At 40.4% G+C, this 12,671-nt stretch overlaps 1 protein-coding gene across 1 annotated transcript in view; it reads right to left on the bottom strand.

The window, feature by feature from the left end:
• ABCA12 (ATP binding cassette subfamily A member 12) overlaps window positions 1-12,671 on the bottom strand; it is a 123,740-nt gene that overhangs the window by 81,560 nt on the left and 29,509 nt on the right. Inside the window, exons 5-10 of the mRNA XM_081899622.1 lie at window positions 12,269-12,375; window positions 11,094-11,279; window positions 7,211-7,389; window positions 6,421-6,533; window positions 5,604-5,697; window positions 569-4,576 (exon numbers count right to left, since the gene is read on the bottom strand). Coding sequence (XP_081755748.1) covers window positions 569-4,576; window positions 5,604-5,697; window positions 6,421-6,533; window positions 7,211-7,389; window positions 11,094-11,279; window positions 12,269-12,375 — 4,687 coding nt within the window. The remainder of the gene's footprint in view (window positions 1-568; window positions 4,577-5,603; window positions 5,698-6,420; window positions 6,534-7,210; window positions 7,390-11,093; window positions 11,280-12,268; window positions 12,376-12,671) is intronic.

Raw genomic sequence — 12,671 nt, 5'->3', positions numbered from 1 at the left:
GCTGTGCATTCATTTATCGTCCAGCGGAGGAGGAAGCCGCTCAGACAAAGCAAGCTGCCCATGGGGGTAGGGCGAGGGCGGGATGAGCCACCCATGGGGCAGGGCGCACTGTGGGGCTCCAGAGTCTGCCTGCCTCCTCCCACTCAGCCACCCTACAGCTGGGGGGAGGCAGTGGGCCAGCCTTCACTTAAAATGACATAAGAGAATCCAAGGCCCAACTAGACCAGGCATAGGCAAACTCGGCCCTCCAGATGTTTTTGCGACTACAATTCCCATCATCCCTGACCACCTGTCCTGTTAGCTAGTGATGATGGGAGTTGTAGTCCCAAAACATCTGGAGGGCCGAGTTTGCCTATGGCTAACCTAGACCAACATTCTGTTCTCAAAGTGGCCAATTGGATGCCTATGGGAAACTCGCAAGCAGGACCTGAGTGGAACAGCGCTCTCCCTATTTGGCAACTCTCTGATATTTAGAGACACCTCACCTCTATTTGAGAACAAGGTTGAATAATCTTTGAACTGTGGAATTCAACAAGAGATTGTTACAATTATGAAACTGACCACTTACCGTCCAATCAAACTGCTTGGAGGCAGTGTTTGCACCAGTTCATTCTGAAGCAGTATTCTGTTTAGAAGCATTTCAGCGGTCATGACAGAAGGGTGTGCAACATCGTCAAGTTGATATTCCAGATTGGCTCTGTCTTGAAGAAAATGTAGATTCACATCTGCTCTTAGCTCCTTCAGTAAATTCAAAAATGTAACATTTTTAAAAACACTGGCATCAGGTACTTCATTGTCGACTAGAACTCTTTCCACTAGTTTCAAGCCACGCTTCACATACTCAACTTCCGTAATGTTCCACTTGAGAAACATGTTCCAGATATGAGAAAAAGTCTTCCATCCAGATTGGCTGTGGATAGCTTCCCTGGCAATCTGAAGCACTTCATTTATGGCAGCATTTGAAGGATGGCTATCCTGCAATAGCTTGAAAAACACTGACAAATTATTCCCATCAGCTAAGCTGTCTGTGAGATTTTGTGAATAAAATTCTGCTTCATTGGCAAAGAAAAGCGGGACAAGATTCAAAGGATCATAGTTGACTGTATTATTTGTATCACTAAGAACAGGGATTGGGCAAGTCGAATCATTTGGGGGCAGCTCGTTAGAGATTATTGCTAGAGTTTTATGAATGTCCCTTATCCATGGATGTTTAAAATGGAAGAGGGTGTCCATTTTTGAAAGCAGGCTTGAAGAAAACTGTAGTGATTTGATGATGCATAACAATGCACTTGACAAATATTCACTATTGTTTTGGTAAAGTCTTGCTAATTCTGGAGTCTGCTTTAAGTTGCTTATTGAGTCCTGGAACAATTCAGTAAATGTTTGATTGGGCATTGTTCTGTTTTCAAAGTCCCTGGAAGTAAAAGGTAGTTCGCAGTGACTTTGCTTCAAGGACTCAGGGATAGTGGCATTCTGAAACAACATCTGAAGTATTACGTGAATTACATCTTGGACACTGCAGTTATGTGGCCTTCCAGCTCTGTGGTTCCCAAGATCTGAGAAAAGACTCAGAGATAAATGCAAGACATCTATTATCTTTGCTTCTGCTAAAGTACTAAGCCCTAACAAAGACTCATTAAATTCTTTTTGAAAGATAAAGTGTGAGAAGCCATACACTGCAGCAATTTTTTCTTTAGCAGTTTCTTCTTCCAATCTGCTGTCAGAAAGCATTATTGTCCCTTGCCTCAGTATGTCATATACCCTCTGGAGGGCTTTATTCCTATCATAGACCAACTGAGGGGTTGCTTCTAATTGGCTGGTGTTAAATTGGTGTTCAAAAGTTTTCTGTAACAACAGATTCCTGAGAACCACATTGATTACTTCTGAGATGTTGCTGCTTTGTGAGTCTTCCTCAGCATACTTCTGTGTAATGTGGGATAAGTGTCTAATCAGTTCCTTCAGTTCTGCACTGAAAAGATTATCAGAACCATTATCCCGTGTGTGTAAATTTGTGGTGTTTTGGATTTTTTGCATTATTCCTGAAAGGTACGCCATTAAGGGGGCATTGTGGCTAATGCTCATGTTTGCTGTAAAACGATACTTATTCAAAAGTGCTAAGAAGTGCTCCAAAATGTTTTTTGTGCTTTTAGATCTAAGCAGAACATCTGAAAACAGCGATGGAGCTTCCTGTGTTGCATCAAAGTCCTGCTTCACATCCTCAGGAAACAGTGGATTTGCCATAGACATCACCTTTTTGATATCTTCCCATATTGTTGCTAATTTAAACTTGGTCTCATTTAAAAACAGCTGATTCCAAATCATTCTACTTAAGTTTGATGCCTTCTTGGTTTCTTTCCAGTGAGGGTTCATATAAAAAAGGCTTTGAGCAAGAACATCAGCAGGTGGAGACGAATTCTTAAAAAGTATTTCTAAATGAGCTTTGAAATCTATGTCAGAGGTTTCACTTAGGAATAATTTTAATGAAGCAAGCATGTCTTCTAAATAGGAAGCTTTCATCTGCCAACTTAAGGTCTCAAGGGGCCGATGAGATTCTGTTTTATTAGGCGCTAGTCCTGCGCCAACGAGAAGTAGAGCTTTCCTGGTCATGTCCAAAAGTCGAACATACTGGTTTGCATTTGTCACATTCTGATTGGAGCTCAACATATTTGCAACTTCACTCAATACCTTTGATAAGTTCTTCCATTTTGATTGACTTGCATCATTTTTGATCACTTTTAACATCTTTGATACAGAGGCATTCTTATAGGGCTCATTTTGTAACAAAATAAAAGATGCAAGGGGTTGTGGTACACTGCCAGATAAATGTTGTGCACGAGGTTCTGTTTCGTTCAGAATAAAAGGACTTAAAATGTGCAAAGCAGAAGGTCCATTTATAATGTCCATAAGCCCGAGCCACGGTGCTTGGCAGGTCAGATTACTCTGGGGGAATTCATTAGAGATGGCTGTTAGATGTCTATGCATCTTTTGTATCCAGGGATTCTTGTAGCTATGGAAATAGTTCAGTCTGGAGAGAAACTCTGACGAAACTTGTAATGAGTTGATGAAGCACTGAAATTCATCTGAAAAGTATTTCCATTTGTCTTTGTGGAGAGTTTGAAAAGTTGGCATCAATTTTAAATTTCTTATCACAAGCTGAAACCACTCAGTAAATGTATGATGGTGGGCTGTTTGGTTTTCCAAGTCTGTGGAGGTAAAGAGGAAATGGCAGCTGCTTCCTCTTAAGGCATCCAGTAGGGTGGCATTATTCAACAGCACTTCAAGAACAATGTGATGAACATCCTTGACAGTACAGTTCCGCAGTCTTTCATTAACCTGATTATCTTCCCTTAGAAAAGGGGTCAATGTTAAATACAAAAGATCCTGTACTTTTGCTTCTCCTGAAGAATCATGCTGTGCTGAAGTGCTATACAACATGCGTGAAAAACTGTAGAGTGTATCCAGTTTCTTTATACTAGATGATTCTGTCAGCCTAGGATCAGAAAGTATATCTACCCCTTCCTTGAATATTTGGAACAATCTCCGGACAGTTTCATTGCTGGCATCCTTTAGTGGATTAAGAGGAATTAATTCATGGATGTACCTTTCCTCCAAGTCTTCTAGCACATCTAGAGTTTTCAGAGCAGCATCTAAAAACATTGAGACATTTGCCCCACTGATGTTCTCCTCACTGTATTCTTTCATTAAATGGTTCACAAATTTGGTCAGCTGCCCAAGCTCCTTTTTCAAAGGAAGGCCAGAGCCATTGTGGTGAACATGAAGAGTGTTGTGCAATATGTCCAAAACCTGCACATAGGCAACGATATCTGTATCACTCCATTTTGCTGACCTCAGTTTTTCTGTAATACGCCAATAATGATTGAATTCATTCCAATGAGATTCACCAACGAAATTTTGAATGTCCTGCATCTTGTCAATAATGAAGGATAGCAGTAAGTAATTATGACTTTTCTCAACATTTGCTACCATATTTAAGATTTTCTGGAGTGTCAAGAACTTCTCAGGAAAGTTGTAAATAGTTGTAGGTTTAAACAGAAAATCTGAAAACAATGGTGGCACATCTTGGACTGATGCTAAGTACCTTCTAAGGTTTTCAGGCATATAAGATAATTTGCGAGAATTTATCGTTTTAATGGTTTGCCATATCTTTGTGACCATAATATTAGTCTTATTTAAAAATGTTCGATTCCAAATGTTTCTAAACTTGGGAACATTTTTACTTTCTTTCAAGTGAGCCATTATATCAAGCAAGTGCAGCCTATTAAAGTCATTTTGAAGCAGGAGAGATGTGAAGTTGTTGATTTGGTTGATTTCTCTCCTATTAAGTGCACCTCTTAATTTACTGTCTCGGTCAGCCTCCATTTGCCACTGAAGGATATCAGTCAAGTTCACTCTACTGTTATTCTCATATTGCTTGAACAGGTTGTTCAGTTCAGCAATGCTAAATTTCTCTGGTAAAACTTCAAAAAGATGTAGAGACTTCTTAATGGTTTCTAAATCCTTTGAGAGATTACGCGTTTTGAAGTCTTCACCAGCAAAATCTGGAGGTAATATTTTTCTGAAATGAGAACAAAAATTCAGAAATACAAATTCAAATGAAATCAAACATTTATTTATCAAGTTTATATGTCTCCCTTCATCCAAAGATTACAGGGCAGTTTACAACATAAAACACACAAAACCTCCACAAAATACATAACATAATAACAAAAAGACAATAGTGCCCCCTCAAGCTAGAACATGGCAGAATAAATGTGTCAGTCTTTATGCCATGACAAATGTGTAATTCTTTAAAATTCAGTAAACAACATGTTGCTTCTGCTTGAAGAATGAAGTACGCTCCCATCAGTTTCTGAATGGTGCCGCATTTCTAGGCTTGCATATAACAACAAATCATCATTCATAAAAAACAGAAGCAAAGGGTTCTGATTCCCACCTCACTGCTGCTTTGAAAGAAGAGAGGAAGGAAGTGCATGTGCCCAATACTTGTGCATATAAACCTTAAGCCATAGTTTTGTGCTACATTTGAGAACAACCAATGCGTCATGGATTCTGTCACTGTGGCTGAAATCCTATACACACTTAGCTGGGAGTAAGCCCACTAAACACTGTGGGTAGAATTCAACATCAAGCTCTTTCAATTGTTCCCTCTACACAAGCATTTCAGTTTGCTAGATGGAACAAGCCCCTCTCCTCCCTTTGTGTACTATTCTGGGAATTCTCACACATACACACAAAAGCCAATTTTGAGGGACAGGGCCTGCCGAAAGAAGGAAGGAAAGCCCTATTGCACAAACAGAAATCCTTCTTCAAGGCTTCCATTCTGAGGAATCATGCATATGTTAATGTCACACAAATACTAAGTCTCAGGGAAACATTTCCCCCTAAAGTCCACAGTGTGTTGTGAGTTTAATCGACCAGCTTTGCCTCAACAACACAGCAGATGCTGGTTAAATGTTCATATGATCTAGTGAAAGCTATGCAGTTTTTGCAAAGCACCCTTCCCACTGCCCCCCCAGAATAAAATTTCACATTAGCGAAAACCTAACTTTCACCCCATAAATAATTTATTACTCTAATCTCACCTCACAATGTCTTTCATTTGAGTCATTAAAGTTGGGTTGTTTTTCCAGTAGAGAGAGAGCCGACAAATGTCATTCATTGCTGAGCTGCTATTATCTACAAAATAAAAATAAACAAGATAAATCCACAATTTGAGTTACTGCCTTTCAACTTTAATTGTGATGATAGTCAAACATAGCATTTGAAGGATAAATGTGAATTTTGAAGTATGGCTGTGTTTTGGAAAGTGCAAATTTGATGAATTAGGATTTACATGGAAACTGAAACAAATTTCTCCCCATCCCAAAACTATATTCAGCCCTTCAGTCCCGGTTTGCTTAAAACAGTGTGTCATATGGGGAACACTGGGGTGGTGATGGCTTACTAACTAGGATCTTAACAAGATCCAAGAATAAACCATGTTTAAAGATCCTGGTTAGTAAACTGACATGAAATCAGAGTTACCTGTTTCAGAAAAAATGAACTCTGGGTTAAATAATGTGCCAGAGATGGCATGGGTCAGGAGGAAATGAGAAGAGACCCTTTTCCTGGCTCTCTTAAGCCATAAACATTACATACAAACCACCCCAGTATCTCTAATGACTATTAATCTTTTCCATTTATCAGAACAAACACATCAACAAGGCCTTGAATAACTTATGAAAAAATTGCTTCTGTTAGCAGTAAGCATTTCATTATTTTGTGCATCTTAGTGTCTGTTATAAACTGAAGCAAAAAAACATTTTTTGTATGATGCAACAAGTATGGATTTGCAAGAGCTTAAACTTGTCCATCAATATTACTTAGATGCCTGATAAAGAGATAAGCAAGCAGACTCACCTTGCTCTGAACAGTTCAAGGCATGCAGCAGACCACTAATCATGTTCTGTATGGCTTGCAGTCCATTGTCACTTGCAACTAGTGGAGAATCCTTTTCCACAGCCATAATAATTCTTTGTAAACAGGGGAAATAAAGCAATAGAAACACAGAATGAGCATATTATAGAGCATCAAACAGCTTTGGTTCCTGTAAAAAGCTAGGTAGTGTAAGGGAAGAAATTGCACAATGTCTAGGGCATTTTAGGAAAACAAAATGGCAAGCATCAGGAGGCAGGCAGCCTATTCCCAAAGTAGTAAGAAATGGAGATAAAGGGGAGGATGAAAATGAATGCCATGAAGTCTATGAATTCCGATTAGTCAGGGTTTCCCTCCCTAAGACACTTCTACGTGGCAATCATCACTGCCCCGTTTGTTTGTTTGTTTTGCTTTAATTTTTTGCATTTTCTGTTATAAACATTCATTTCTTTCACTATGTTATTCTATTAGCTCCTTTGATATAACAATTGATAATACAATGTTGTATTAGATGTTGTTGTATCCTTGCAAAAAATTCTGTACCACCAAGAACAATAAAATCACTTTAATCAAACAAGCACTACAGATGAAGTCCATGTACACAGCCTAGACCTTCAAATAAACCAGTCTACTCCTGAGCCACCGAAATCTCAGGCTCTCCTTTCATAACACCTCCCTTTATAACTGTCAGTGGAAGCTACCACTTCATCACTGTCAGCGAAATACCAGGCATAGCTATTATGTTTTTGGTGTGTAGCTTTGCCTTTTCTTTTACCTGCTTGTGTTCTGAAGGGCAGCAATCATATCCTTCATAGCACTGACACCTTGAGTGATATCTGGGGCCATCAGGAGGATGCGCCATAGAGAAGTTTCATTCTGCACTTGGGAGATGAGCGATAAGAACGAAACTGTTTCCTTGACAAAAGCCACCTGGTCCTGAGAATCTTGCTGCAACTTAAAACAAAAATGAAACTTTAAAAAGGAAGAGAGAGAGAGAGAGAGAGAGAGAGAGAGAGAGAGAGCGCAAGCGCAGCTTACAGGACCCCAGTTCTCTTTTAATCATAGCTTGCTCACAATGGAGGGAGAGAAACAACTTCAAACTGCAGCTCTGTGGGGAAAGTATGTGTGTGATACCACACTTGGGCAGGCATCCTGAAGTCACTTCTTTGACTTCAGCGCTTGTCATTCTAGATACCTTTTTAGAACTAGGCAGGAAAGAAAACACCAGCAAGATTAAGAATTAACCTTGAAATGAATGGATGAAAAATGTCCTACAGAGAATCTGCTGCTGCAATACAACAGTAGGATAGCAGCCCGCCCACAAAAGTGCACCTTGTTGCCCCATAGATTTCAGCAACTGTGGGCAAGACTGTGGCCTAAGATAAGTAAAACGGGTCACAGCATGGCCTAAATGGATTTAGAAATTTCTCCTTTGCTATGTCATGCCTACAAAGCATGTGAAGTGTGCATTAACCAAAGAAAGGTGCTTCAGGTTCATCACTAAACTTCCCCTTTTCCTGATTGCTGTTCCTCGTGCCCAGAACTTACTCCCAGATCACCTACGTAATGCTGACCCACTTCCATACTTTCCTGAGCAGCTTTTGGCTTAACCCCTTGGTTCTCATCCCGTACTGAAAGTAAAGACATGTGATGAACTGAATACACATTCCTCAGCTCAGGGGCACACCTTTCTGGGGTTTTTTGATTACTGTTCTGTAAAAGTATTGTACTTTTTGAAACACATATTTCAAACCATACTACTACTAGTAGTAAAAATATTAATTTGGCCTGATTGAAAATTTAAATGCTTCCATACTAAACCTCAAGAAAGCCCAGCTATATACGGGGTGTGGAGGTTTGTTTCATTTGCTGATGCTGCTGTGAGTTGAGAACTACAGACCTGCATGAACCTGTTCCAAGACTAGGAGATCTTGTGATCTTGCCCTACCAGTTGCAAAACCTCCCAGATAGGAAGGGGAAACTGTGGTACAGGCTTGGGCTCCCAGATAGTATTGAAGTATGCCAAAGGCTTGTACTGTACTAGCCCTAGAGCATCAGATCGAATAAGAGTTGCTGGGTGATGCCCTTATAAAACATGATGAAGGCACAACAGGAGAAAGCAGACACTTATGGAAAATCAAATTTCAAAAACCTAATCTGATGATTCCAATAAGAGGTTCTTTTGAACTCAGTTCAAGGGAGGGAACATATAGCTGACCACTGCATGCACTTGCAGCAGGAATTCACTATTGTCTGCAGCTTCTTAATGACTTGTATATTAAATATACAAGCAGTGAAACAGATGCCTATAGAAGTGTTACATGTGTTGGTGCATATATGGTGCACAAGTATTTTTTCTATATGGAAGGGATGTCTGCATTAATTCTATTAACTGAAAGGGATGCTTTTATCACCTGTGATTCAGTACACATGGAATTTTGCCTTCAATCAGGGCCTTCATTCCTTTTAAAGTTTGCTACTATGTCCACACAAACACATGGCCTAAGGCAAAGAGGTGTTATAGCTTTAAGAAGTAACATGGTGATGTGGCAGAGGCCATGCTTTGAATTCATGCCAGGTTTGATCCTTGGATATAACCAGCCTCATATAACCAACATGCTTAACTCTAATTACAGTGGTACCTCGGGTTACATACGCTTCAGGTTACATACACTTCAGGTTACAGACTCCACTAACCCAGAAATAGTGCTTCAGGTTAAGAACTTTGCTTCAGGATGAGAACAGAAATCGTGCTCTGGTGGCACAGCAGCAGCAGGAGGCCCCATTAGCTAAAGTGGTGCTTCAGGTTAAGAACAGTTTCAGGTTAAGAACGGACCTCTGGAATGAATTAAGTACGTAACCAGAGGTACCACTGTAATGCATGAAGGGGTTAAGACCATAGAGTAAGCTGTCCTGCCAGGCTTAGCTAGGTTACATCCCCACATTGTGGGAGGAATGGTTACCAAACTCTTTGCTCTTTTTCCTTTCCATCATGTGAACCCTACCAGTAAGGAGGTCAAATCTAGATGCTCCAATCTTAGACTGCCTGGCTTAAGCAAGCCATCTTTGTGGTTTTATATGAATAATTTAGAAATATTTACCATTTTGAAACTGCCTATCTTTTCTTGCTGCTGTATGGAAAGGCATATGAATCTGACCTTTGAAGAGTTTATAAGTACAGTGGTACCTCAGTTTTCAAGCGTCTTGGAAGCCGAACATTTTGGAACCCCAACGCCGAAAACCCAGAAGTAATTGCTTCCATTTCCAAACGTGCCTCAGAAGTCGAACAGCTTCCGCTGCATTTTTTTCTTTTTTCTCCATTGACTTTGCCAACTGCCCTTTGTTCCTCGGTTGTCAAACATTTCAGAAGTCGAACGATTACGTTTGACAACTGAGGTACCACTGTAAACCATTTTAAGCTTCCCAAACGTGTAGTCTCTTGCTATGCTAAGGGAAGTGGGGAACTTTGGAAGCAACTTAGAAGGGGATATTTCAAAGGTCTAACAGCCTATGTTTCAATGCTCTACTTTGTTGCATGCTCTGTGATTTTAAACCTCTGCTGGGCTCTCTCATTTGCCCAGTACTTGCCCCAAATCTAGGCACACAGTGAATTCTCATTTTATTTCACCATATTCCATTTTTCCTTTTACCAAACCAATACACATTTCCACTTCAGAAGTTCTTGGCGACTACAGCTGATGAAGACCCTTCCTCTGAGACATTGGAGAACTGATACCAACTGAGGTAGACAACACCTGATTAGATGGGCCAATAATCTGACTTTTATGGGTAAGTAATGCTTGCTCATTTCTCAATTTCCCTCAAATCCCTATTGAATTTTCCCTTTAGAACTCTTTGTCAGGTATAACCAGGGTCAAACTAGAAAGGGCAGCAGCAAACTTATTTGTTGAAATTCAGATCTGCTCCGATCATTGTATAAAAGTGGGTGTGGGGATCCAAGCGTTAGAGATATGGAAGTATGTGGGTTGATGGAGCTGAACTCTCCCTGTACCTACTTCTCATCATCTCCCCTAGGACAGAGTTATAAAACCTGTGGACCTCATGTCTTTGTTGGATTCTGATTGCCTTCACCACCATCCAGCATGGCCAATGGTCAGGGATGGAGGGAAACGTAATCTAATCATCTGAGAATTAAAATATCCATGATATAAACTATGTATAAGCTACAGGAAGTCACACAAAGGAGAAGGTTTAGAACTTCCTGCCCATGCAATCGTTTTGCTCTTAAAAACAGTCCCCACAACTCCCCTCTTTTTACATGGCTGAGAAAATCTAGGTTTAAACACTCACACCTGCTGCTATTGAGTTTAGCTTAACAAATATTGCAAGCGTTCCCATCTCCAGCCTTTGCCCTTGACCAAGGAGAGATCAGCCTGCCTATTTCCGAACAATCAAAGTCTGATATTCCATCCCTGATTCTTCCTGCCATTCACTTCCAGCTATTGCAGTTCATGAAGCACAAAGAAACTGAAATGCCTCTTTTACAAAACTGCCAGCTGTTATGCTGAGGGTACAGGGTGAGTGAATGGGCACAATGTGAAAAGCTACTCTGATAAGGGAAGAGGGGGAACTTTTCCTCTAAGCAATTTGATTGAGGTTATTATTTAGCAGACAAAAAAAATGAGTTGGATACTCACTTTAGGAATCTGACTTCTGAATTCCTGAAAGAAGGACTCTACAAGGGACAGGTTGGTGAAGCAAAATGTTTGATAGATGTTTGTTCCAAAGACATCCCAAAGGAGATTCTGTGATGATGCATCGGCTGCCATGACTTCACAAATGCCAGCTTTAAGGTTTCCTGCAGAAGACTTGTGCATCTGCATCTATAAAATAAATTTCCGTACAAGAAGAACTGAAAATGAGGTGGTTGTTTCAATGTGTGAATGATCAATGGTTTCATCAAATTTTTTGAACAGCTACAATTGTTGGTGCAAAGGTTAGAAGATCACAATTGTTACACCCACGAGGCTAGCAAAAGGGCTCAGGGCACCAGAACTTGTAATAAATCTAAATTGGGACTGTGAACACCACTACCCCACCCCATACTTCCCAGTAAAGGCATATGGAGCCGTGCCTGTCCGACTGCCATGCCTAGAAGTGAGTATAGCTTGTTTGCACATGTACCCACTCAGGGATGCACACATCCCTCTTAGACTTCATGTTCTATTTGGAAAGCAGGAAGTACGAAAAGTATGAAGCTGCTACTAGCCCAAAACCCAGGCTCTTCTCAGAATGGAGATCCAGCACTGAAGGCCTTCTGGCAGTGAGGCTACAGGAACCAGGGCCTTCTTGGAAGGGGCACCCACCCTGTGGAATACCTCCCATCAGATGTCAAGGAGAAGAGTAACCCTTAGGAGACATCTGAAGGCAGCCCTGTATAGGAAAGCTTTTTAAGGTTTAGTGTTTTACTATGTTTTTATATATGCTGGAAGCCACCCAGACTGGCTGGGGCAAGTTAGTCAGGTGGACAGGATACAAATAAATTATTATTATTATTATTAGATGGACTGTGGCTTGTTTTTTCCTGGTGTGGCAGCAGCAACAATGGAGAAACAGAGCATATTTTAACATTGGATTCATATGAAAGGTGAACCAGGCATAGTCAAATCACATTCAATTGCACATCTATTTGTACCAGATCTCCATGGAACAAGCTAAAATAGGATCTGTTGCTATTTGAACACCCCGAGATAGCAATTTTGGAAACTAGAAACATGCTTGCATTTTCTTATTAAAATAAACCCACACACTAATATTACGTAAGAAAATGGTATTCCAAAGGTGATTTCATTAAAGCGAATATAGAAATTACCTCTCCCAGACTGAGAATCTTGTTGAGCAAGTTAATTCTGGCATGGCTGGCTGATGAAGAAATATTTTCAGCAATGCTTCTCAGATTGACTGTTGAATCAAATAGCCCTGCAATGATTTTAAAAAATATACAAATTTCAAATGCTGAATCTGCCAAAGAACGTGAGCTCATGACACCTCCTACGTAAGGTAAACAGTGCCTCTGTTTGGCATGGATAAATGTAGCCGTCATAGTCCATTACTCCAAGCAGCAATAACTGGTAAGGCAGTTTGTGGTGCGAAACCAGTAGTAACCAGTTTGTTTTGGGAGAATCATGTTCTTGCCTTTGAATAAGGAAGCTGATGGTCAACACTGTCTGCACCATGCAATCATACAATTGCTAGCTAGCTGAACAGTCATCCCC

This window comes from Podarcis melisellensis (genome assembly GCF_964234715.1).
Source record: "Podarcis melisellensis genome assembly, chromosome: 1".
NCBI lineage: Eukaryota > Metazoa > Chordata > Lepidosauria > Squamata > Lacertidae > Podarcis > Podarcis melisellensis.
Note: the sequence above shows the minus strand (reverse complement) of the source record. Positions and strands in the feature narration are given on the sequence as shown.